Source organism: Podarcis tiliguerta, assembly GCF_965153285.1.
Source record: "Podarcis tiliguerta genome assembly, chromosome: 5".
In the NCBI taxonomy this organism is placed as follows: Eukaryota; Metazoa; Chordata; class Lepidosauria; order Squamata; family Lacertidae; genus Podarcis; species Podarcis tiliguerta.
The window spans coordinates 87,938,207-87,965,851 of NC_139538.1; the positions used below are offsets into that span (position 1 = coordinate 87,938,207).

Sequence of the window (27,645 nt, forward strand, 5' to 3'; positions counted from 1 at the left end):
GGTTGGGCAGTAAATACATACGGCTATTAAAAACCTGAAGATGTAAGATTGAGGATGAAGCGTGTTTGAAGCTCAGGGGTAGAACATAATAACTGTATCAGGATGTTTAATTCATAATGTGAGCATTTGAGTTGCACCAGACTCTTTCCACAACCTGGATGTAATTAAAAAGGGGGAATAGATGTTCCAAAAAGAGAGCATAGTGTTTTGTGCTGTCTGCAACTTCGTCCAAGCTTTAAGGGACAGTACAGATATTTCTTGCTGACTAATTAAAAACTGTGCCTCCTTAAACATTCAAGACCTTTCTGTACAGTCTTTTTGTCTGGACAGCTCTTCAATGCTGTTTTCATGTTGTTGTTGTTTAGTTGTTTAATCGTGTCTGACTCTTCATGACCCCATGGACCAGAGCACGCCAGGCACTCCTCTCTTCCACTGCCTCCCGCAGTTTGGTCAAACTCATGCTGGTAGCTTCAAGAACACTGTCTAACCATCTCGTCCTCTGTCGTCCCCTTCTCCTTGTGCCGTCCATCTTTCCCAACATCAGGGTCTTTTCCAGGGAGTCTTCTCTTCTCACGAGGTGGCCAAAGTATTGGAGCCTCAGCTTCAGGATCTGTCCTTCCAGTGAGCACTCAAGGCTGATTTCCTTCAGAATAGATAAGTTTGATCTTCTTGCAGTCTATGGGACTCTCAATTCTTCGGCGATCAGCCGATAGATCTTACCCTTCATAAATTTGACTCGTTCCTTGTGGAAGCCATCTAAGGCAATGGCCATCTCCATATCTTGCAGGGTAAGCAAACATTCCATAAATTCATTATACTGTACATTGGTTTAAAAAGTGCTTTGGTTCCTCCTCTGTACCTGCTGCAAATTCCATCTCAAGAACAATCCTGTCCTCTCAGGGTCAGTTACTCATTTGAGCATTGTTTATTGCCTTTGCTTGCTTACTACGATTACGGATCTGCTATTTAAAGGGAGGCAGAGCTTTAACGACAACAGAGTTAACTTGGGAATACTGCCTACGACAAAATGCCACTGCGGTGAGAGCGCTCAGCCATCTGGGGGCAGAAGATGCTTTGCCCCCCGTAAAGGAGCATCACAATGAAAACACATCCATTTCAAGCTTAGAACTGAACAAAAAATTAACTTCATTCCGAAACACTGTGTTTTGAAAATACAAAATTACAGAATTCAAAAATTCACAAAACTGAGATCTGAAACAGCACATTCTGAATTTCTAAAAGGGGGATTTTGTGCAACTGCTTAAGTTCTGATGCAGACAGATGCATGATGTCACTGAACTATGTGACGTGTCACTGACATTTTTGCTATTTTTCAGTCACATTCCACAACTAGGATTCCTTTTTCAGCTGGATAAAAAGTTGCTCATTGCAATTTGTATTTTAAAAAACCTGAATTTCCAAAGTCAAACACAGCCCACATTTCAAGCATGTAAATTAATTTTTTTGTTTAAAAGTGGAGTTAGTTTTGAAATACTTTTTTTAAAGTCTAGAGGTCTTTAAACTCAAGTAAGGTAAAGGTAAAGGGACCCCTGACCATTAGGTCCAGTCGTGACCGACTCTGGGGTTGCGGCGCTCATCTCGCTTTATTGGCCAAGGGAGCCAGCGTACAGCTTCCGGGTCATGTGGCCAGCAGGACTAAGCTACTTCTGGCGAACCAGAGCAGTGCACAGAAACGCCTTTTATCTTCCCGCCGGAGCGGTACCTATTTATCTACTTGCACTTTGACGTGCTTTCAAACTGCTAGGTTGGCAGGAGCAGGGACCGAGCAACAGGAGCTCACCCCGTCTTGGGGATTTGAACCGCCGACCTTCTGATCGGCAAGTCCTAGGCTCTTTGGTTTAACCCACAGTGCCACCTGCGTCCCTCAAGTGGCAGCAGCTTAAACAACAAGCACTTCAACTTTCTATCTAGTCTATGGCTATTATCTCGCACTTTGGACTTACTTTCAGATTGGTGGATGTCTTGTGAATGACTTGTAGGACTGACGCTCCGATTCTCCTCATAGGTTGGAGATGCCCAGAGGGTCACAGCCCCCTTTCCAGTACAGACTTTGGCAGGATCCAGCTCTACAGGGGCAAAAACAAAACAAAACAAAACATTAAGAAGATGAGTTGGAACATAAAAGAATCTTAAATCATGCTGTCTGCACAGAATGCTTCCTGCTTGCTTCACTTTAGCATCTGAGCAAATTGATCTAGTCATAATTGTTATGTACTGAAGTTCTCACCCTGGGCCAGCAGGGGGATACTGTAGATAGTTATGCAAATAAGGGATCGAAAGTGACGTTCAGTGATTGGATAGTTTTAGAAAATTGTTACAGTTACATTGTACTGGAGCTCTATATAAGCAGCCTGACTGAACCCTTCAGTTCAGTTCTGTTCTGGCCTGTGAATAAACAAGAGCTGTTTGAAGAATCACTGTGTCGTCTGATATGTTCACCCACAGCTTTAAAAATATATACGCTAAAGTAAGTTTTTCTGCAGAGAGATGAGTCAAATTTCCAAATCAAGACCATGATCTAAAAAAAGGAAGAAAATACATAATGTATAGAAATTAGATACCATGGTTGCATTTTCAGATATATCACTAGTATCAGCCAGCCAGGATTATATTTCTGTCCCATACTCTGTTGACTATAGTTGTACTTCACCTAAGAAGCCTATTGCAGAAGCCAGAGCAACATCTTCACTATAATAAATTTAAGGCGCACAAACTGATTCGTATAAGACTGTCTAGCTTCTGGGTGTGTGAGATTTCACACTAAGCAACTAAATGGGATTCCAGAGAATCTCTAACTTCTAAAGCTACTTTCTGGGTTGGAAGAGGCACTAACTGCAGAAGTTTGAGCACCCCTCGGGCTGCCAGTCTTTCCTTCACAGCTTGCTTCTGCTCCCCTGACCAAATATCCCCAACTGCTTCCCATCTGCGGATGTGAGAAGGCAGAAATTTCCATTCCAACCAGTATTTGCCACAATCAGCACTGTTTCCATTCTACTGCAGTTCGGTTTCTGCCAAACAATATACAGTGGTACCTCGGTTTACATATGCTTCAGGTTACAGACTCCGCTAACCCAGAAATAGTACTCAAATTGGAAGTGTAACACTCAAAACGGAGCCCGTTTGGCTTCTGAAAAAAGTTCACAAACTGGAACACTTACAGTGTTTGGGTTGCAAGTTGTTTGAGTACCAAGGCGTTTGAGAACCAAGGTACCACTGTAAGCATAACTAGCATCAGGGAACAGGCATTTCTGGTGACTGAGGGGTGGCAAGGCCTGGGAGACACCTGAGAAACTTGTGTTCCCGGTCTTACTCCTCCATTATTTCTCAGTGGGTATGTCTGCTGTTCATTGTGGCATACGATCCAGCCGGACCTTATTTCAGAGTGCAAAAGCCAACCCTATACAGTGGCACCTCAGGTTACATACACTTCAGGTTACATTCGCTTCAGGTTACAGACTCCGCTAACCCAGAAACAGTGCTTCAGGTTAAGAACTTTGCTTCAGGGTGAGAACAGAAATCATGCTCCGACGGCACGGCAACAGCAGGAGGCCCCATTAGGTAAAGTGGTGCTTCAGGATAAGAACAGTTTCAGGTTAAGAACGGACCTCTGGAACAAATTAAGTACTTAACCCGAGGTACCACTGTAATATCCGTTAAGCTGTCTGTTCTTTAACATAAGTCACATGACTTACTTAAGTATCTGTGTAACTTTCAAAGCATTCATTCATTTCAATGTAAAGGAAATGTCAAAACTACGTAAAAATAGTAATTAATTATGCATTGCTTGCAGACTTAAACAACAACAACTATGTATTCTTTTGGCTGATTTCTACAAACATGTGAACTGCAGCAATTTCTGCTTCCTTTTCCATTTTCGTCAGATTTCTCCAACATCCCGTTCTCTTCTTTCACCTGCCACGAATAGCCCTGGTGTGATCTTGCTCTCCAGAGTAAACCTACACAGTCCAAACTACTTCAGAATCTTAATTTGTTGGCAGGGTCTTGCCAGAGTGGTGCATGCTCTGGTTATCTCCCACTTGGACTACTGCAATGCGCTCTACGTGGGGCTACCTTTGAAGGTGACCCGGAAACTACAACTAATCCAGAATGTGGCAGCTAGACTGGTGACTGGGAGTGGCCGCCGGAACCACATAACACCAGTCCTGAGAGATCTGAATTGGCTCCAAGTACGTTTCCGAGCACAATTCAAAGTGTTGGTGCTGATCTTTAAAGCCCTAAACGGCCTCAGTCCAGTATACCTGAAGGAGCATCTCCATCCCCATCGTTCAGCCCGGACACTGAGATCTAGCGCCAAGGGCCTTCTGGCGGTTCCCTCATTGCGAGAAGTGAGGTTACAGGGAACCAGACAGAGGGCCTTCTCGGTAGTGGCGCCCACCCTGTGGAACACCCTCCCTTCAGATGTGAAGGAAATAAGCAGTTATCCTATCTTTAAAAGACATCGGAAGGCAGCCCTGTTTAGGGAAGTTTTTAATATTTAATGCTGTACTGTTTTTAACATTTGATTGGGAGCTGCCCAGAGTGGCTAGGGAGACTCAGCCAGATGGGTGGGGTATAAATAATAAATTATTATTATTATTATTACTATTATTATTATTATGGTTTGCCACCATCAGAACGTCCTTCCAGGAGGCTTAACGAAATGTTGGTATGCAGAACAGATACTTTAACAGTATCTGGCTAATAATAATAATAATTTATCATTTATACCCCGCCCATCTGGCTGGGTTTCCCCAGCCACTCTGGGCAGCTTCCAGCAGAATTATAAAATTTGCAATGCAATCTTATGCATGTTTACTCAGAAGTAAGAATCACTGCATTTGGTGGCACTTCCTCTCTTGTGTATGTTCTACAGGCTTAAAGATGGAACGTGATCCAGTTGGATGGTCGAAGGATGACTAGTTCAAGCAGTCAAAATCCCACTTTATAACAAGGCTAAACAGCCCCCATGGACTCCATTATCCAAATACACAAAATAAGAATTTGCATATTGATTTCCCATTACTGTGAGATGGGCCAATGCAACTCTCATTACGCAAGAGAGATAAGCCCACTGTCCCCAATTCCTTCCTGTACATTCCTGCAGCTCTCCCATGGCACAAGTGCTAAACTTCTGTGGCAGGGAGACTGCTGTGCTTAAACAGAACCCTGATCTTTCATGTTCAGGTCCAAACAGGTGGGAGGCAACAGGATTTACAGTGGTACCTTGGTTTACAAACTTAATCCGTTCCAGAAGTCTGTTCTTAAACCAAAGCGTTCTTAAACCAAGGCGTGCTTTCCCAAAGCAGCGGGGGACTCAATTTACAAATGGAACACACTCGACAGGAAGCGGAACATGTTCTTATTCCAAGGCAAAGTTCACAAACCAAAACACCTACTTCCGGGTTTGCAGCGTTCTTAATCCAAGTTGTTCATAAACTAAGCTGTTCTTAAACCAAGGTACCACTGTAATTATTTATGATTTTGCACCTATACTCATAAATCAACACATACAATTTAGAGGCAATTTTGTGCTGATGGGCCCATGCGCAAAGCCTTTTAGCTTTGTCTGACACCTTTAGTGTAAGCAAATATACTATTTTATCAAATGATTGCTGTCATTTGTTCATATTGTACGTAAACGGTTTTTTGAAGAGATGCTCCAAATCATCTCTCCCAGCCAGCCTGCAGCCCTAGGCTCTGTTGTTTAGACAACAGTGCAACCCGCATCCCTCTATAGTTAAAACTAGAAGCTGGCAAATGTGTCCCTCTCCTTTTTTGCTCTTCAAAATATGGCAAACCTAATTTATTAATTTCTAGGGTTTAGGAGAAGCTGTTTGACTTCCAAGGCGCGTTTGAAAACAGAAGCATTCAACTCCGGGTTTTCGGCACTGACCATTAGGTTCAGTCATGACCGACTCTGGGGTTGCGGCGCTCATCTCGCTTTATTGGCCGAGGGAGCCGGTGTACAGCTTCCGGGTCATGTGGCCAGCATGACTAAGCCACTTCTGGTGGACCAGAGCAGCGCATGGAAACGCTGTTTACCTTCCCTCCAGAGCAGTACCTATTTATCTACTTTGCACTTTGATGTGCTTTCGAACTGCTAGGTTGGCAGGAGCAGGGACCAAGCAACAGGAGCTCACCCCGTCGCGGGGATTCGAACTGCCGATCTTTCGATCAGGAAGCCCTAGGCTCAGTGGTTTAGACCACAGCGCCACCTGCGTCCCTGTATAAGCAAGCACAATTGACTGTATAAGAAAGCAGAATTTTTAATTAATTGGTGAAAGGAAAGAGGAAGAAGTCTAGATCCCAAAGCAAAATAAATACATGTGTGCGCTGAAGTGGGAATGAGCAAAAGGGGGTGACCTGGCCGTGGTCTGCTTGTGCCCTCACTAAAGTCCTACCCCTTTCAAAATTCACAAAACGCTCACTACTGAAGCAAGTGGAGGCCTGCTCGTAACTCTCTCCTCCCTCCTCCATGGTAAATTATCCTCAGAATGGCTCTCTGGTGAACTCTGCTGGCAAATTTGTTGTTCTGGTCTAATTTTATAGAGCACTGATGAAATATGTGGGCCGGCAAAACAGTGGGTGAGGGGTGGGCGAGGATGGTGCAGAAAAACTATTCTAGCAACCAGGAGGCAAAGCAAAAGTCCTCGGAAGAATATATGGAGAGAGGACCGGAAAAAGAAAAAAAGAGAGAGAGGTAGAGAGAGTATTATACCTGTCGGCAACACTAGACCAGGAGAACTTTTCACTTTCTTCACGGGAATTATTTTAACAGCAGAAACAGAGCGTGAACATAAAGGGACATCATTCGCTGCAAACATAAAAGGTACAGAAGATGGTGCGTCCAAGTCGGAAAGAAACAAAAGGGGGAGGGCATGTGGGGAAACATGACATAAAGTATTCAAACAATGTCAGAAAACTTGATAATTAAAACATTAGGCTTTTCATACGCATCTCTCGCCACAACACAGACCGAGAAGGCTTCAATTTCCAGGCAGTCTGGAATAGGATACTTGTAGTGCTTCTCTGACCGCTCTAGGAAGGAGACTGGAAAAATGAGGGTAACTTTTCCCTCTTTCTTATCTCCCTGAGATATACTCCTGCTGGTGCTAAAAGGCCCAGGTTTAAGACTGGTTACCAGTCCCAATATGCAGGGCTAGATTTAGGTTTGATGAGGCCCTAAGCTACTGAAGGTAATGGGGCCCTTTATATGTCCAGCTGTCCTTTGTCAACAACCAATTGTCGCTGTTTTCTTGTGTTGAATATATGCTATATGGTAATTTATGGACCTAAAGGTAAAGGGACTCCTGACCATTAGGTCCAGTCGTGACCGACTCTGGGGTTGCGGCGCTCAGCTCACTTTACTGGCAGAAGCAAATATCACCAGTGCTGAAGCAATGATTCCTCAACATCAACTTCGTTGGACTGGTCATGTTGTGAGGATGCCTGATTATCGTCTTCCAAAGCAGCTACTCTATTCCAAACTTAAAAATGGAAAGAATAATGCTAAAAGGGTAAAGGGGTAAAGGGACCCCTGACTATTAGGTCCAGTCATGGCCGACTCTGGGGTTGCGGCGCTCATCTCGCTTTATTGGCCGAGGGAGCCGGCATACAGCTTCCGGGTCATGTGGCCAGCATGACTAAGCCGCTTCTGGTGAACCAGAGCAGTGCACGGAAACGCTGTTTACCTTCCCACCGGAGCGGTACCTATTTATCTACTTGCACTTTGACATGCTTTCGAACTGCTAGGTTGGCAGGAGCAGGGACTGAGCAACGGGAGCTCACCCCGTCGCGGGGATTCGAACCGCCGACCTCCTGATCAGCAAGTCCTAGGCTCTGTGGTTTAACCCACAGCACCACCCGCGTCCCTATTTATGGACCTAATAGGTATCTAAAGCCATGTGCACATAACAAATAGGAGCCTACACAACACAAAACACTGTTGCTGTATCTAGGCTTTATTTTATTTGTTTTTAATCTTATATTTTGGAAATGCACATCCAGTTCTTTTCCCTTTAAATTTTCTTGGGGCCCCCAAGAGAGTGGGGCCCTAAGCTACAGCTTGTTTAGCTTATACGTAAATCCGGCCCTGTCAATATGTTATTGTTACAGTGTGTGTATGTGCACCTAATTCTGGCGGATGTCCTTTCCCCTGAAATATACCCACATCTTACAGAAAGGGGAAGGGATTTTTCTCCATTTTGTTTAACTGCTCCACCGCCAACCCTAAACCCTCCCTCCACAATGTTCATTATAAACTATAAAGATGCAGACCAATCACCTTTCTCCCCCTGCCTGCCTTCCTTTTCCAATCCTCTCTTCCTTAACCGACACCGTAACATTCCTTGCCTCTGATTCCCAGCAGCAGACTACATTTATGAACTCACAGTCTGATGAATTTCTGTCTTCAACACCTTTTCCCCCAACCCCCAGAGGGGAACTGGGGGCTGCCCCCATTAAACAACTGAGAAATTCAGGATCCCAGAAGAGCTGCAATTTGACAGCAGCGTGTCAACTGCCCCCACCCACCCTAAAATAAGATGAAAACAGAGCAGCTATTGCCTTTTGCATTCAGTGCATTCAGAGGTTTGCTGTCTTGAGATGAGCTGCTATAGGGTCTTCCTATCTCAATCCCCTCAACTTTCTGCAAGTCTGGAGTGAAGTGTTCACTAGACAGCAGCAAGCTCTGCTCACCCTCAGCCATATTATTGACAATGCAGCATCACTGTCTGAAACAATTACTGCTTGCTTGCTTGCCAACACGCATTGCACAGAAGAAAGCATCTTCAGTCTGGGTTATAAACTGCTTGAAAGGTTAAAGGTAAAGGGACCCCTGACCATTAGGTCCAGTCGTGACCGACTCTGGGGTTGCGGTGCTCATCTCGCTTTATTGGCGAGGGAGCCGGCGTACAGCTTCCGGGTCATGAGGCCAGCATGACTAAGCCGCTTCTGGCGAACCAGAGCAGCGCACGAAAACACCGTTTACCTTCCCCGCCAGAGTGGTACCTATTTATCTACTTGCACTTTGACGTGCTTTCGGACTGCTAGGTTGGCAGGAGCTGGGACCGAGCAACGGGAGCTCACCCCGTTGTGGGGATTCGAACCGCCAACCTTCTGATTGGCAAGTCCTAGGCTCTGTGGTTTAACCCACAGTGCCACCCGCGTCCCATGCTTGAAAGATTACGTCAGAGAAAACTTTAGTCTATACAGTAGTACCTCTGGTTGTGAATGGGATCCATTCCAGAGGCCCATTCGCAACATGAGCAGAACGCAACCCGCGTCTGTGCAGATCGCGATTTGTTGCTTTGGCGCATGCACGTGATGTCATTTTGTGCGTCTGCGCATGCACAAGCAGCGAAACCCAGAAGTAGCCCTTTTCGGTACTTCCAGGTCGCCGCAGGACGCAACCTGAAAATGCTCAACCTGAAGCAAACGTAACATGAGGTATGACTGTATGTGAAAAGCTCCAGAACTTATCATTTTGAAATACAGTGGTACCTCGGGTTAAGTACTTAATTCGTTCCGGAGGTCCGTACTTAACCTGAAACTGTTCTTAACCTGAAGCACCACTTTAGATAATGGGGCCTCCTGCTGCCGCCGCACCACCAAAATACAATTTCTGTTCTCATCCTGAAGCAAAGTTCTTAACATGAAGCACTATTTCTGGGTTAGCGGAATCTGTACCCTGAAGCATATGTAACCAGAAGTGGCTTAGTCATGCTGGCCACATGACCCGGAAGCTGTACGCCGGCTCCCTCGGCCAATAAAGCGAGATGAGCGCCGCAACCCCAGAGTCGGCCATGACTGGACCTAATGGTCAGGGGTCCCTTTACCATTACCATTACAGGCATGGGACGAGGAACTGAGACTGCAGCAAATCCTGAATTCTGAATAGGGCCCCGATGCGGAATGGATTGAGGCAGCTCCAGATCAGCCAGAAGTGCTCTGGATAACATCCAGAGCTCAAAACACTCTTTAATAAAGCCAGACTTAGCCCTCCTCCAAGAAGCTGCAAAACAAAACAGCACCTCTTTCTCTGCAACTGAGCAGGGAGTATTTTCAATATGCAGGGCTTGAGCTGGCAATGTATTAGCATCCTTGGCACTGTAAGAATGCCGCCAGGAAGGACGGGGTGTGAAGCTGCAGGGAAACCTCAAGAGATTCTTCTGTTCACAAGCACCTTGGACAACTTCTCTTAACTCCACGGGGGACTATTTGGGTTCCCTTTGGGTTTTTCTGAGTAGCCTTCCTTCTTCAGAAACAGGCCAACTGCTGCATCAGGCAGACTGTTCCTCTACAGTGGTACCTCGGGTTAAGAACTTAATTCGTTCTGGAGGTCCGTTCTTAACCTGAAACCGTTCTTAACCTGAAATACCACTTTAGCCAATGGGGCCTTCCAATGCCACCGCCACGCGATTTCTGTTCTCATCCTGAGGTAAAGTTCTTAACCCGAGGTACTACTTTCGGGTTAGTGGAGTCTGTAACCCGAGGTACCACTGTACATTAATACTCTAACTTTTTTTTTACTGATTTGGGGAAATTTATTGCTCAACTCTCTCCTTGAAATTTATTTACATATACGTGGATTTCGCGAAAGTAATATCGCAAAGAAAACCCGGCAACCGCCTCCTAAAGCAGGGAAACTCAGAGAGACGGCTTTTCCATCTTCCACAACTTATATTTGTTTTTAATGGTTTGTTTGCTATTTTTATTGCCGTTGCTTGGAGATGCTTGTGTAGAAGGTGGTTAATATAGTAATGCTACTAATAATAATGTTTTGTATTTCTATTCAACATAAGGTAATAATAATAACAATAATAATTTATTATTTATACTCCGCCCATCTGGCTGAGTTTCCCCAGCCACTCTGGGCGGCTTCCAATCAAGTGTTTAAAACAACACAGCATTAAATATTGCCTTAAGATGTCTTTTAAAGAGAAGATAGCTGCTTATTTCCTTCACATCTGAAGGGAGGGCATTCCACAGGGCGGGCGCCACTACCGAGAAGGCCCTCTGCCTGGTTCCCTGTAAACTCACTTCTCACAATGAGGGAACCACCAGAAGGCCCTCGGCGCTGGATCTCAGTGTCCGGGCTGAACGATGGGGGTGGAGATGCTCTTTCAGGTATACAGGACCGAGGCCTGTATACCTGACCGAGACCAAGGTAAAGGTAAAGGTAAAGGACCCCTGGACAGTTAAGTGCAGTGAAAGGCAACTATGGGGTTGTGGCGCTCATCTTGCTTTCAGGCCGAGGGAGCCGGTGTTTGTCCACAGACAGCTTTCCAGGTCATGTGGCCAGCAGGACTAAACCGCTTCTGGCGCAATGGAACACCGTGACAAGTGCCAGGGCGTACGGAAACACCATTTACCTTCCCCACGCAGCAGTGCCTATTTATCTCCTAGCACTGACGTGCTTTCAAACTGCTAGGTTGGCAGGAGCCGGGACTGAGCAACAGGAGTTCAACCCGTCACGGGGATTCGAACCGCCGACCTTCTGATCAGCAAGCCCAAGAGGCTCAGTGGTTCAGATCACAGCGCCACCCACGTCTCCTCTATTTTTATTGCTGTTGCCTTGAGATGCTTATGTAGAAGGTGGTTCATATACTAATGGTACTAATAATATTTTGTATTGTTATTCAACATACCTCTGTCTTGTCCATTACTGCCCAGTACCAGGCCATTCACAACAGTGCTTCCAACTTCAACTTCTTTGCATTCTGAAAGAAGAGCAGAAATGATCAGCATCATTCTCATGCTGAATCCACAAGGACAGGAAAGTGTCTGAGGTGCCCACTGTATACGGAAGATGCAAGAGCAAGGAACAGGAATCAGAATTGGAGCATGATGTCCCGTGCAATGGGTACCCTAGTTCAGGGAAGGGGACACTCAAGAAAAATGCAAATTGTCTGCCCTGTGGGTTAAACCACAGAGCCTAGGACTTGCCAATCAGAAGGTCGGCGGTTCGAATCCCTGCAACGGGGTGAGCGCCCGTTGCTCGGCCCCTGCTCCTGCCAACCTAGCAGTTCGAAATAACATCAAAGTGCAAGTAGATAAATAGGTACCACTCTGGCAGGAAGGTAAACGGCGTTTCCGTGCACTGCTCTGGTTCGCCAGAAGCGGCTTAGTCATGCTGGCCACATGACCCGGAAGCTGTACGCCCGCTCCCTCGGCCAATAAAGCGAGATGAGCGCCGCAACCCCAGAGTCGGTCACAACTGGACCTAATGGTCAGGGGTCCCTTTACCTTTACCTAATATTGGAACATACCATAAAATCACTTAATCGGTCATTTCCTAAAGATCATACTCATTGCTCACATTCATTCAATCTCTCCTGCTCAGAGTTTCCAGCAGCTTTTCCGTTCTTTTCCCAAGAGGTGTTGTGCCCTTAATTACTAAAGGCTGATAATGAGACAGGTAAAGCACAGCCTTTCTCACCGATGACCACCCTAGCCAGCGAAACGCTGAACCTGTTGAACGGCTGCCTCCCACACAGCCGTTAAAAGATGTAGAGCATTGTGAAAGCAAAGGTGGCATAGCTATTTTTAACACTGTGCTGTGGGATGCACGTCTCTCTCCAGAAAAGGACTCTATCATTCCAGGTTGAGTCGGCAAAGGAAGTACATTAAGGAGGAGGGGACTAACTGAAGAAGGGCAGTGGCGACTGACTATCTGGTGAGTTCAGTTCAGGGTTCTTGTGGTAATGCAAAACCCTTTGGGCAGCGACAACAGAAGTGTACAGGTGAAACTCAGAAAATCAGAATATCGTGGAAAAGTTCATTTACTTCAGTAATTCAACTTAAAAGGTGAAACTAATATATGAGATAGAGTCATGACATGCAAAGCGAGGTATCTCAAGCCTTTATTGGTTATAATTGTGATGATCATGGCATACAGCTAATGAAAACCTCAAATTAACCATCTCAGAAAATTAGAATATTAAATGAAATCAGCAAAAGAAGGACTGCAAATAGAGCAATATTGGACCTCTGAGAAGTAGAATCATGCATATGTACTCAGTACTTGGTTTGGGCCCCTTTTGCATCAATTACTGCCTCAATGTGGCGTGGCGTGGATGCTATCAGCCTGAGATTGTTAATTTGGGGTTTTCATCAGCTATATTCTAATTTTCCGTGTATGTGTGTATGTGAGACAGAGAGAGAGAGAGAGAGAGAGAGAGAGAGAGAGAGAGCTTAGGCAGAAGACTACTATCCTTACTGGTGAGCCAGAGCAAACAAAATAGAGAAAGAAGGAAGAAGAGAAGAATAATTTTCTTGCATTCTCCAATGTCTCTTGCAATAATCCCTGCCTTCTCTGAGGGCTGCCTTGTTCTCCCTTCCACACAGTCTTCTAGAGCTGGTCTAAACAGCCCCTTAACTTTCCCCCAAAGCCAAATTCTCGTGAAACCAATTCTGGAGTAAATGCTCAGATGAGGTTTCTTTTTCTTCCTTATTACTGTCTAGGTACCTCCACTCCAGCAGCTGTAAGGAGGAACAGGATATCTTTGTGGAGAAGCTGCTCTTGATGCACAAATCTCGATATACTCCCAAACGTCAGCAGAATGTCTTGACACCTTTACAAGTTTGCCGCAAGTGTATGGGGAGGTTTTCCTTTTGCACCCCCCTCCAGCAAAAGGGAGGATCTCGTTTTGATTTAGCCAAGATTAATCAAGATTCAGGCAAGGTTTATCAGGACCATGGAGAGCATTCAGAGCTACATAGTTCTTCACACAGCCAAGTGTTGGTAACGGAGGAATGTTGTCTCAGCAAAGAGCCGCAGTTATCTGAAACCTTATTAAAGTCCAGCTAGCCTGTTCTTTAGTTGGCCCCATCTCCAAAGAGAAGTTGTCTCTTTTAATTCTTTCCTCCTATTGAAAATGAATTTCAATAGGGACAAATGTAAGGTTATGCAGTTAGGCATTCCCACCAATTGCGGTTCCCACCAATTGTTTTTTTCCCTCCTTCTTTTTATTCAAAATTAAAACAAAACATATTATCCAGAAACATATCATCCTTATTTCTTCCCCCATTTTTTCCTCCCTCCCCCCACAGAACCCACCCACCCCCACCCGACTTCCCTCAGTTCCAGTCTTTGATTTCTCTAGAAATGCTGTTTTCTGCATGTTACACAGTTGTATAGATCCTCAAACTATTTAGCTGATTATTATCAATAAAAAGTTTGTGAATGTTTATTCAAAACCAGCCAAGGAGTCCAGTTCGCTTTGTTGCGTCTTCAAATATTCTGTAAAGGGTTCCCACTCATCTTTAAAGTCAGAGTTATCCTTGTCCCGCAGCTTGTATGTCAGTTTTGCCAGTTCTACATAATCCATCAATTTTTCTTGCCATGATTCTTTAGTTGGGGTTTCTTCAGTCTTCCATCCTTGTGCTATTAAAACTCTCACGGCCGTTGTCGCATACATGAAGATGTTTTTCAGCTTTGGGGGCAGATCTTTCCCTACAATCCCTAACCGGTTCCCACCAATTGTTAATCAGAGTCACAGTGCTTCTGACAGTGGGCAAATGAGAACACCGTTGAGTTGAAAAGATTACCAGGGAGCTTAAATCGTTGTGAGCTTACACCACAACAAACAGCTTAAGGCTTCCACCTTTAACACATTTCTGTTAGCGGCTGAAAAATCTGCACAAAGGGACACAGAGTTAACTCGGCAAAAAAACACACAAACCACCATAGTGTAATTTGAGCAGACTGGCTAATATTGCTCTTTCCCCGCCACTGAAGGAAAATGAGAAAGCCGTTTCTACTTTTCTTCTCCCTGATTTGGTGAGTTCAATCATAGAGACTGCTACACTGTGCTGAGACTTCAGTTTTGCAGCAGCAGCCTCCAACCTCTAGCCGAGGACCGTTCTGGGACCTCAAAATCAAACTCGGCTAATAAATTAGATGCTTTGGAGATCAAGGGCACAACCGCATTTAAACAGCAGCTTAAAGGAGAATCCACACTCACAGTTTATGCCCACTTCTTGCAGAAGATAAGTATACGGCTTAAAATATTTGCATGCTTAGGGAAATGTCTTATTTGACATCTGAGGCAGCCTTGCCAGACTTGTTGATCTTCTGGGCCTTTTTGGAATTCTAGGTCAGCTGCGTTCCAAGCAGAAAAATTGTCAACATCTAGTCAACATCAGGTTCCTCGCTCTCAATCTAGCTACTCCGTAAGGATGCTGTTCCTGGAAGCTAGGGGTGCAGGTACCGGTCAAATGTGATACCTGAAGTTACTCCTAGAATGCTGGGGTGGTTCTCTGCATTGCTTCCGGCAGAATACATTATGGTTAACAGACGTCCCTGTTTCCCGGGGACAGTCCCCGGATTTACAAATCTGTCCCTGGACAAAATCTGTCCCCGGATTTCATTTAATGTCCCTGGATTTATATTTTAAGTGTTGTAGATTTATTAGTAGGGAATGAATGTTGTGTGATTGGTTCAACATCATATGGGAAGAAGAAGAAGAAGAAGAAGAAGAAGAAGAAGAAGAAGAGGAGGAGGAGGAGGAGGAGTTTGGATTTGATATCCCGCCTTTCACTCCCCTTCAGGAGTCTCAAAGCGGCTAACATTCTCCTTTCCCTTCCTCCCCCACAACAAACACTCTGTGAGGTGAGTGGGGCTGAGAGACTTCAGAGAAGTGTGACTGGCCCAAGGTCACCCAGCAGCTGCATGTGGAGGAGCGGAGAAGCGAACCCGGTTCCCCAGATTACGAGACTACCGCTCTTAACCACTACACCACACTGGCTCTCATATGGGGACTTCCAGCAAGCCAAAATGGCGGGCGCCACGGCAGCGAGCAGCTCTTGAAGCCAGCCAGAGCCAACGGCGCTACCAGGATGGCTCCTGGCTGCTGAGACTGCCGCTGCCACTTCCGAGGGGAAACCGGGGATGCCCGGTGCATCAGCTGGGGGAACGGCTGACACCCCCACACCCCCACGACCCAAATCGAGCCAGGAGCGAGAGCACCCGGCCGACTGCCCAGCGGTGCTCTGGGGACAGTAAAAACCCCGGAGCCGACGCAGGGAGAAGGAGGAGAGGAGAAGGAGAAGAAAGAAAGAGAAAGAAAAAGGAGAAAAAAGAGGGAGCCCCGACCTTGCTGTGCCACCGCTGCCGCTAAGGAGGAGAGCACCGGGAGGGCAAGGACACGTGGCCGAGCCCAGGCCCAACCCAAGCCTACCCCACGGCAGCTAGTGCTCCAAGAGAGCAGGCCAGGACCCAGAGGAAGACTGCGCGACAGAGGAGACCACAGAAGATAAGATATTACTTCTTTCTTTCTTTATTTTTTTAAAAAAATCAGTAACATTTTTTCTCTTTTAAAAAAAAGTGTCCCCGGATTCTTTGAAAAAAATCTGGTAACCTTAGAATACATCATTCACAAGAGGACAAGAGGAGGAAGAAAACAACAACTTACCAGAAGTCATCGTGCCAGAGGATCTCGGCTTCTCCACATGTGAATTCGGATCCTCTCTGTGAAATGAAAGACAGGAAAGGTCACAAGTGTATGTCAGTAGCCTGGATAGCTCAGTTGGTTAGAGCATGGTGCTGATCATGCATAGGTTGCAGGTTTGATCCCTGCATGGGACAGCTGCATTTTCCTAAATTGCAGGGGGCTGGACTGGATGATCCGCAGGGTCCTTTCCAATTCTACAGTTCCATGATTCTATGCCCACAACAACTAATATAACATTTTGCCTTTTTACAGTAGGCTAGCTTCTATGAGCAAGAGACACAAAGAGAGGCTTGGAGGACCTTATTCAGCCCCAACTCCTGTTCTATAGTGCTAAAAACAGTTTCAATATAAAAAAAGGTAAAGGTGAAGGATCCTTGGATGGTTAAATCCAGTCAAAGGCAACCATGGGGTTGCGGCGCTCATCTCGCTTTCAGGCCGAAGGAGCCAGCGTTTGTCCACAGACAGCTTTCCGGGTCATGTGGCCAACAGGACTAAACCGCTTCTGGTGCAAAAGAACATCGTGACGGAAACCAGACTGCATGGAAACACCGTTTACCTTCCCGCCGCAGTGGTACCTATTTATCTACTTGCACTTTGACGTGCTTTTGAACTGCTAGGTTGGCAGGAGCAGGGACGAAGCAACGGGAGCTCACCCCGTCGCGAGGATTTGAACCACCGACCTTCCAATCAGCAAGCCCAAGAGGCTCAGTGGCTTAGACCACAGCGCCACCTGCATGTTTCCCACAGTAATGGTGTCGTGTTACATATGTAAGAGCTAAAAACGACGTAAGGTCTTATTATGGGATTGCTGCGTAAGGTCTTATTGTGGGATCATTCTGCTGCCGCGATGTGCTGGCTCTTTTTGCACATTAATTTTTGGGCATGAAACATGGTGAGTGGCAGCAGAGCTGCCATGGATGCCGAGATTTGAGGGCTCATCCAGACTTCCATTTGTGAAAGGTTTCTAAGCATGTGTTACAGACACAGGCCAGGTTTTCCACACTGTTGTTTGCTCCAATTCAGCGGTAAAACACTGGTTTTCCCAGGGAAAGGGCTAGGATAGAAAGAAAGAAAAGAAAGAAAGAAAGAAAGAAAGAAAGAAAGAAAGAAATGCTCAGATGCAAATCTTTAAAGCCCAGACATGTGCCTGAAAAGCGCAGCGCAAAAGGAAGTCTGGATGCACCCTATGAATGGCTATATTCTCTGTTGCTTGAAGAAAAGCTAAGCTTAATATTTGGGCTCAAAAGGGAACTCAGAGGGCATACATTTTACAAATGTCCTCCATTTACTTCCCCCACCCTCTTTACCATCTGTTAGTGTTTCTTGTGGGTAGCACTGTGGTCTAAACCACAGAGCCTAGGACTTGCTGATAAGAAGGTCGATGGTTCGAATCCCCACGACGGGGTGAGCTCCCGTTGCTCGGTCCCCGCTCCTGCCAACCTAGCAGTTTGAAAGCATGTCAAAGTGCAAGTAGATAAATAGCTACCGCTCCGGCGGGAAGGTAAACGGTGTTTCTGTGCGCTGCTCTGGTTCGCCAGAAGCGGCTTAGTCATGCTGGCCACATGACCTGGAAGCTGTACGCTGGCTCCCTCGGCCTGTAAAGCGAGATGAGCGCCGCAACCCCAGAGTCGGCCACGACTGTACTTAACTGTCAGGGGTCCTTTACCTTTACCTGGTGTTTCTTGCAGATGCTCTAATGTCCTACAGATAATGCCCCGTTAAGAGTGAGGAACATGGCTGCTTCCACTGCAAACATTTTGCTCCCCTTTGCAGCCCTAGCCCCAAATCACCGAACAATCAAATCACATTCAACGAAGCCATAGCTTAAAGTGACATCGTTTTGCTGCCAGAGTTGCCCACAGCTGCGACTCCATTACATCAATACTGGGGCCTTTTGGAACAGGGGTCCCACGGGGGCAAGCTGCTAAGAAGCAAACTAATGGAATGTCCTGCTCTTTTTTCCCCTGGAAAACACCGAAGAATAAGAGAGGGAGATGTTGTTGGCGTCCCCGTTTCTGCTGATAAAAGAATGCATTCACTTTTGTCCCGTTCATTCCTGGCCTTTCTACAGCGTTGATGCATTTCGAGAATGCATCTCAGCATCCTGGTCCTGAACACAGACTGAAAGAGTTATAGACTTGTGTTTAAAATGTGGCTTTGGTGGCAGATGGTCTTTCCTCCTTTCACTGGATCTTGGTTGCTAGTTAAAGGAACAATGGGAATATATTCTTAAATTACTTTCAGCTCGCAGCCTATCCGCTGGTGGACGTCTTGTGGGTTAGCAAGTTTTTCGTCTTCTTCCCCAGTTCATATTCCTCAGCACTAAAACACAGTGCGAATTGTGTTGTTCTTTGTATTTACTGTATTACATTTCCCCCTACCCTTCCCCCCTCCAAGGATCTTTATATGGTTCTTCCTGTTCTGAAGGGACGCGGGTGGCGCTGTGGGTTAAACCACAGAGCCTAGGACTTGATGATCAGAAGGTCGGCAGTTCAAATCCCCAAGACGGGATGAGCTCCCGTCACTCGGTCCCTGCTCCTGCCCACCTAGCAGTTCCAAAGCACGTCAAAGTGTGAGTCGATAAATAGGTACTGCTCCGGTGGGAAGGTAAGCGGCGTTTCCATGTGCTGCTCTGGTTCGCCAGAAGCGGCTTAGTCATGCTGGCCACATGACCTGGAAGTTGTACGCCGGCTCCCTCGGCCAATAAAGCGAGATGAGCGCCACAACCCCAGAGTCGGTCACGACTGGACACAATGGTCCCTTTACCTTTACCTTTAACCTGTTTTGAAAGGTAGCTTAGGAGATATGTGCTTTCCTTCTTATCCTGTTGTGCTCCAGAGAGACAGAAAGCCTCCATGTGGGTTTTGTTTAGGAATCAGAAGTCGTGCTGGCCTATTCTGGACAACTGAATCAACCTAGGCACTAACTGCTTAAAAATGAAAGAAAGAAGTAAAAGAAGAATGGATTCTAAAGCGAATGGACTATGCAGAACTGGCGGAACTAACGGCAAAACTAAGAAACCAGAATGGCAGGCTATTCATGGAAGAATGGAAGCCCTTTTTGGAATATCTGAAAAAATATATAATCAGATGAAATCGCGAGCAGGATTTGAAACATGAGGAGTGGTAGAAGGTTGATAATACGTGAAATAGAATAATGTGCCTTAGGCGAAATGTTGGTTAGAATGCAATATTGTAAATGGGATGGGATTAAGAACAGTGTGGAGCGGACGCCAGGAAGTCAAGGTTTAAAGAGAAATGTATAATAAATTTGGAATCTGGAATATATATGTGAACATTTTGAAGTTTAATAAAAAATTGACTAAAAAAAAATGAAAGAAAGATGCCAACAACCTTGGCCCGTGTGGATAATAATGCAATGGTGTGAAGAAAGCAACCTGAACACTTATTTTTAAGAAATATATCCTACTCTCCCAGTGTTCTCCCATCCAAGGGAGTGATAAGGTCTGTACCTGCTTAATTTCAGCAATGATACCACACCAGCTGCTCCCAGACCATTCATTTCTCCCCATAACCAATACAGTGGTACCTGTGAACAGAAATAGTGTTCCGGCGGTGCGGTGCGGCAGCAGCAGGAGGCCCCATTAGCTAAAGTGGTGCTTCAGGTTAAGAACAGTTTCAGGTTAAGAACAGACCTTCAGAACGAATTAAGTTCTTAACCCGAGGTACCACTGTATTTTTTTTAATGTATTGCCTTTTTTCCAATTCAAGCGATAAATATATTCCAGAGCAGGTCTTTGCTACAAATCATGACCACCTTCATGGATCACTGCCTTGCCGTGGCGAAGGGGCTTGAATAACTCAGAGAAGCTATGAACTATGCCGTGCAGGCCACCCAAGATGGACAGGTCATAGTGGAGAGTTTTGACCAAACGTGATCCACCTGGAGCAGGAACCGGCAAGCCACTCCAGTATCCCTGCCAAGAAAACTCCATGGACAAAGACAACAGGCATATAGAGCCTGGCATGCTCTGGTCCATGGGGTCATGAAGAGTCGGACATGACTAAACGACTAAACAGCAACAACAAATCATGACATAAAACTACTCCCATGGTTGTCCGTATGCATATTGGGGAGGGTGTGTGTGTATCACACATTGTAGTGACTCTTCATTGTCATTAAAGGTAAAGGGACCCCTGACCATTAGGTCCAGTCGTGACCGACTCTGGGGTTGCAGCGCTCATCTCGCTTTATTGGCCAAGGGAGCTGGCGTACAGCTTCTGGGTCATGTGGCCAGCATGACTAAGCCGCTTCTGGCGAACCAGAGCAGCGCACAGAAACGCCGTTTACCTTCCCGCCGGAGCGGTACCTATTTATCTACTTGCACTTTGATGTGCTTTCGAACTGCTAGGTTGGCAGGAGCAGGGACCGAGGAACGGGAGCTCACCCCGTTGCGGGGATTCGAACCGCTGACCTTCTGATCGGCAAGTCCTAGGCTCTGTGGTTTAACCCACAGCACCACCTGCGTCCCTTCATTGTCATTACACATAGTAAATAACACCCCAAAGTACAACTTCCTATCATGGGGATTATTTCTTCCCTCCCATAAACAAAAACCACCTGAGCATAAAAACACTAGATTTTTTTTTTTGGGGGGGGGGTTACATTATCTACCCCAACTAATGTTTAATCAGAGGTTGAGTATGCCAGACATTGGCCTGCTTCACACAGGCAAACAGCCAAGGTAAAAATTGTCCTAAACCATTTTTTTTAAAAAAAAATGCAGACCAGTCTGCCCTCCAAAATCCAAAGCACAGGTAAATTATAGTGATTAGCAACTAGACTGGTAAGGAGAAAATGTATAAATTTCTTTATATGTGATACTATCTAACTGTAACAATTAGTCTGCTATTCAATCTGTAATAGGACAATGTCATGTAAAAAATATCAGCCACATTGTATTGCAAACCTCTACAACATCCCTGTAAAGTAGGTCAGTAATTTGTTCTTGTATTGCCGCTGGAGGACTGCCTAAGCCTGCCTAACAGGTTAATGACAGAGGCGAGGTCTGAATTTGGGAAGGCCCAAGTTGACGGATCACTGCGCTTGCCATTATGACAACAAAAACCCTGCAAGAGAAATGGCACACCTCCAGGCATCTCACAAGTCTCCTCGCATAACCCTTGCCAATCCTTTGGATGTGTGATAGCTATAGCCCTCTGTAGCTCTGACCAGCTCCAAGCCTTCTAAAAAAAAAAAATCAGAAACTCTCTCAGCAACAGCTGCAGTTGAGCAATGCCTCAAAACCAGGACGGGACTAGAAATTAAACTATACAACGCAGGCTTATGATGCGGCACCCGCATCAATGCAAGAGGCCAGAAATATTAATAGTGGTACCTTGGTTCTCAAACTAAATTTGTTCTGGACGTCCGTTCCAAAACCAAGGCGTGGTTTCCCATAGAAAGTAATGCAAAACGGATTAATCCGTTCCAGACTTTTCAAAATCAACCCTAAGACAGCAAGTTGACATGGATTTTACTATCTAACGAAACCACTGATGCATAAAATGAAAGTAATAAACAATGTATTGCAGTCACGCAATCAATCAATCAGTAGCTGAACTGGGTTCCACGCAGTCACAAAAACAAAACAAAAAGAGCCGCAAAAACAAAAACGCAAAATAAATAGCAAAAACAGACCTCAGCATAACACTCAAAACGGAAGTGCGGCAGTCAAATCGGAAGCGTAACACTCAAAACAGAGCATGTTCGGCTTCCAAAAAAGGTTCGCAAACCGGAACACTTACTTTCGGGTTTGCAGTGTTTGGGTTCCAAATTGTTTGAGTACCAAGACGTTTGAGAACCAAAGTACAGTGGACCCTCTGGATACGAACTTAATTCGTCCCGGGAGTCCATACCCCAAAAAGTCCGTATCTGCAGGCGCCACTTCTGCGCACACGCACGGCGCGATAAAACCCTTCTGGGTTTGCCACGTTCGTAACTCGAAATTACATTACCCGAAGGTAACGTAACTTGAGATACCACTGTACTAGAGAGCTAAAATTGGACACACTGCCCCCTTACCTTTGGTTAGGTTCTTCTACCAGAGCAGGTGCCATATTCGGCACTCGTCATTTCAACTGGGGCATAGAGAGTTATCACCCCGAATCCAAAGCATGCTGTGTGTGTCCTGCTTGGCTGAAGTGTAGGAAGAACTGGCATCAGGAAACCGTCTTCCTGTCCTTCCGACACCTTTAAATACTCCATCCCACCCCCGGCTGTGCTTTATAATTAGAAGAGCTCATCTGAGTCATGTCATTGGCCTCCTCCTCCTCCTCCTCCCAACTTGCCTGGCACAGTCCCCCTCTCACTTGGACAGCAGCCAGAACCGCAATTCTTTTCGGCAGATCGGGGTGGAATCGGTGGAGAGCGATTCGCCGGCTCAAAGAGGAGGAAAGGGGGGAAGAAGTCCTTTGCAGAAACAGTCGGCTGAAACCAGGATGTGTCGCATGAGGAAAGCAGGCAAGCTCAGCCTCGGCGTGATGGTGGCCAGAGGGTGGCCGAATGTCGTCATTTTCAAATAACCGGCATCTACTATGCATGCCACCCGTTCCAGCTCTACAGGGCAGGGATCACACCAGCTGTCAGGCAAATATTTCTACAGTAGTCAACAGTGGCTCAGTAGGAGGAGGGCTGTGGGTTTTGTTTTCTCTCTAGCAATGGGGAATTTGCGGTGGGTTGTTGTTGTTTTTTTTCCCTGGGTGAATTTTCTGCAGAAACTAGAGCTTGTGTGGTTCCGGCATCAGGCCAGAGCCTGGGTGATCAGCTTTCAAATCTCCGCTCAGCCCACTGGGTGTACTTGGGCTTGTCACCATCTCCTGGCCTAACCTAACTCGCAGAATTGTTGTGAGGATTCAATGGAGGTGGAGGGAGAAGCCTGTACACATCAAACTTCATGGAGGAAAGTTGGGACATAAAAGTAACATTAAATAAATGAACAGGAAATGGAAACAGCTGGAGCCTTTAGCTCACAGTCTCTCTCTGCAGAATTGAAATTGCAAATATCTTTATAGGGGGCGAGGAGAGAATTGACAGCAACCACGGCAGGGATAATCCAAGGAAGAATCAGGACTGCCTGGACCAGAAGAAAATTCCTTGCATGGGAATAACTTCCACATAGGAAACTTATGCTCCTGTACTCAAAATATTCAGTGGAGTTTGATATATGGCAAAATATTTCTGCTTCACCGCATACTCACAGGGAAGAATCAGCTACTAGTCATAGCTTGCCTCTGTGTGCATTGGGAGGCACATATACATTCACCAAACATGACAAAAATGCAGGCCGGATTCTCACGCTGCCTTATGCAGAAGTGACTTGATTCTCATGTAATGTGACTCTCGGCATAAACCTCAACAAGCTTTGACCACGCTAAGCCTCTGCTATCTTAACCCACTGTAATCTAAGCCACTTTTTAAGGCCTACAACACAATCCTCTTAGACGCCGGGGGGAGTTGCAGCCCAAGGCCAGCCTTGACATACCTGACCGGTGTTTCTCAAACTTAGGTCCCTAGCTGTTGTTGGACTACAACTCCCATCATCCCTAGCTTGCAGGGCCGGTGGTCAGGGAGGATCGGAGTTGTAGTCCAACAACAGCTGGGGACCCAAGTTTGAGAAACACTGTTAGACCTAATGATGTCTTGACCTTAGAACTTGCTCCTGACTCGTTGACTGATTTGATAAGACAAAAACCAAAGAATATAATCCAGAAACAATGGAAATGTCTAAATGATTATTTATGTAGACAAGGATTAAATGTAAGGGATTGGTTGTGTTTGGAATAGATTTATGAAAGATTTAGAAAACTTATTGATTAGAATATTTGTGTGAGATTGTATGGGGAAAATACGGAATAACAGATACGATTTTGCTTAAAATGTATACAGGAAGTGCAGTGTAAGCCATGGAAGTCAATGAAATTTTATTATTATTTTCATATTGAGATATTTGTAGAATAAACTTGGAAGGAATTCTTCCAACTTTTTCCCTTCTTTTTTCTTTTCTTATCTTTTGTTCCTTTTTTCATATAAATATGCTTATCTGAAAGATTATGTATGTATGTATGTATGTATGTATGTATTTGCAATATTTTGCTTATATTTCGGAACAATTATGTTAAATAAATAAAAAAGAAAAAAATACAAATAGAACTTGCTCCTCCAGCCAAGCAACTTGTCCCTCACGGTGGGGATCTTCTGCCCAGGTTCTGTCTCCTTGGACCTTGACTCCTGCCTGGTTCTGACTATGTAGGAGCCACTGTTGGCACTCTGCTTTGGGCTGACTTTGGACCAGCATTTGTGGCTGCTATCTGAAGATACTGCGTTGTCAGGAATGAGCTGCTGTACGGCAAAGAAAGAGGAGATGGCCTAAACTGAGGATTACATGATTTTGAATCCTGAATAGTAATACAGTGGTACCTCGGGTTACATACGCTTCAGATTACATACGCTTCAGGTTACAGACTCCGCTAACCCAGAAATAGTACCTCGGGTTAAGAACTTTGCTTCAGGATGAGAACAGAAATCGTGCAGTGGTGGCGCAGTGGCAGCAGGAGGCCCCATTAGCTAAGGTGGTGCTTCAGGTTAAGAACAGTTTCAGGTTAAGAACAGACCTTCAGAATGAATTAAGTACTTAACCCGAGGTACCACTGTATTTAGTTACGTTCCAGGTAAGTTAGGGCTTCTAAGGGGACACGTTTAAAGGTGTTCCGAACACCTCTGGAGCTCGTAAGAAGAATCAGCAAGCATTAGATCAGATACTCGCTTCTTCTACCCTTTCCAAAGGATCTTTCCTCATCAATAAATGAAATATATTGATGCCCAGAGCAACAACTCTGTCGAAGCACTTGTTCCCTGCAAAGTCCAACCTGGTAGTGCACTGACACTTGAGAAGAGACGTCAGCTGGACAAACTGGGTGGCCTGGCGCTTATTAGGGGTTTGTAAACAGGCCTGAGACAACTTGTCTTCACGTAGTATAAATGAGGCCTATTAGGATGCCACGAAAGTATGTGCTGTACTCTATGCAAAAATAACAGCAAGAAGACTCCAGAGTGACCCGGGGAGAGATTTAGAAGGGGTAGGTGGAGAGGCAGTAGGAAAAGTCCAACTGCAAAGAAGAGAGGTCTGCATTCCAGCAGGGCTGTCCTTAATACCTGCTGGTTCCCAAAGCTAGGAAGGCACAAACGAGGCTTCTAAAGGACTTCCCAGGTGGAAATGCCAACCAGCGACGGAGGAAGCCTCTTGGGTACCTGGGGCGGCACGCCCATAGGGACACAACGCCCATGACAGCCCATCCCACCCGCTGCCTCCCCCCCTCAGTTGTAGGGTGGCTGAGGCCCCTCCATGGTTGTCAACCGTCCCTTATTTGGCGGGAAACTCCCTTATCCCAGTGCCATTTCCCGCTGCTGTCCCGGATTGATGATATCCCGTAAATTTCCCGGGTTTCAAAGAAAGCAGCTCCTCTCCCTCCCTCCCTGCCGGCCAGGGAGGAGGGAGGCTCCAACTGTGTTGCTTGACTGCGTTGCTCACCCAATAAGAAGTCTAAGAACGACTGGGGGGTGGAGCTGGCATGCCTTGTGCCGATCAAATCGGCCGCGTTGCCTGGGGACTCGCCTTTGCTCAGCGCTTCCCAGCAGAGAGGTGACAGTGGTTTTCCTTGCTGCATCCCCTTTGCCGGGTTGCTGCACTGTGGGAACCACCACTTGAGGCTTTGTTTGGCTGCTGGTTGACTAAAATCCCTTATTTTGGCTACTGATCCCTTATTTTCGAGGCTGCTGGCCCCTTATTTTCAAATCTGTAAATTGACAGCTATGGGTCCCACAGTGCGCTGTGTCCCTATCGGCGTGGCGGCAATCTGCCCAGGGGGGATTTTGTCACCCCCCCTTCAGGGATGGCACCCGGAGCGAGCCACAACCCCCACACCCCATTTCTCTGCCACTGATGCCAACCTCAGGGTGAAGATTTATGGGCTTGCTTGCTCAGGTCTCCTAACGAAGTTGAGAGACAGATGAGATGAGATGTATTGTGGTTAAAAGGTAAAGGTACCCCTGCCCGTACGGGCCAGTCTTGACAGACTCTAGGGTTGTGCGCCCATCTCACTTAAAGAGGCCAAGGGCCAGCGCTGTCCGAAGACACTTCCGGGTCACGTGGCCAGGGTGACATCGCTGCTCTGGAGAGCCAGAGCCGCACACGGAAACGCCGTTTACCTTCCCGCTAGTAAGCGGTCCCTATTTATCTACTTGCACCCGGGAGTGCTTTCGAACTAGGTTGGCAGGCGCTGGGACCGAACAGTGGGAGCGCACCCCGCCGCGGGGATTCGAACCACGACCTTTCGATCGGCAAGCCCTAGGCACTGAGGCTTTAACCCACAGCGCCACCCGCGTCCCTTACTTAACCACCGTTGTGGTTAAGGCTCGCTCTAAATGCAGGGCTTGCTTGTTGCTGTCGTTTTATGGGGAAGCTGGTGGAAACGGAAGCCGATACTTTGTAAGCAACAGGGAAATAATTAAAGACCGAGCTGCCAATTGCTCCGTTGCCAGAAGCAAGCCTTGTTTGACAGGACTCACAAGATTTAGTGCACGAAGGCCAACATTTCTAGGGCTAGCCCCAGGTTGCAATCCTAAATACACCGACTGGGGAGTACATTTCCTGCTGACACCTTATACAGTGGTACCTCGGGTTACATACGCTTCAGGTTACAGACTCCGCTAACTCAGAAATACTACCTCGGGTTAAGAACTTTGCTTCAGGATGAGAACAGAAATCGTGCAGCAGCGGCGTGGCAGCAGTGAGAGGCCCCATTAGCTAAAGTGGTGCTTCAGGTTAAGAAGAGTTTCAGGTTAAGAACAGACCTCCAGAACGAATTAAGTTCTCACCCCGAGGTCCCACTGTGTCATTTTTATTCTTCCATCTGGTGACAGCCAGGCTAGGGGAGAAAAATACCTGGGGTGATGCTGCCTAAGATAAAGTAGGGGGGCTGGACTTGGCTTCCCTTGACCGCAGGCCCTTTTAACCGATTCCATCATTTTATATGAAACAGGACAGAGAGAGATGGGGTGGGGAAACAGATATGGTTCTTTCAGTCATGTCTAGTGGTTTAGTCAGAAGCCTTTTTTTTGGCGGGGGGGCGGGGGGTCCTACTGAATTACT

The 27,645-nt window shown here is 46.2% G+C and overlaps 1 protein-coding gene across 50 annotated transcripts in view; it reads right to left on the bottom strand.

The window, feature by feature from the left end:
- SORBS1 (sorbin and SH3 domain containing 1) overlaps positions 1–27,645 on the bottom strand; it is a 192,472-nt gene that overhangs the window by 94,960 nt on the left and 69,867 nt on the right. For 11 of the 50 annotated variants that reach the window (XM_083440185.1, XM_083440188.1, XM_083440162.1 and 8 more), the window contains exons 1-5: positions 22,521–22,931; positions 16,437–16,492; positions 11,670–11,741; positions 6,740–6,835; positions 1,965–2,087 (exon numbers count right to left, since the gene is read on the bottom strand). In XM_083440185.1, coding sequence (XP_083296311.1) covers positions 1,965–2,087; positions 6,740–6,835; positions 11,670–11,741; positions 16,437–16,492; positions 22,521–22,555 — 382 coding nt within the window. In that variant the 5' untranslated portion in view covers positions 22,556–22,931. Of the gene's footprint in view, positions 1–1,964; positions 2,088–6,739; positions 6,836–11,669; positions 11,742–16,436; positions 16,493–22,520; positions 22,959–27,645 lie in introns of those variants that run through there. The other 39 variants (XM_083440193.1, XM_083440192.1, XM_083440166.1 and 36 more) reach the window with 13 other exon arrangements.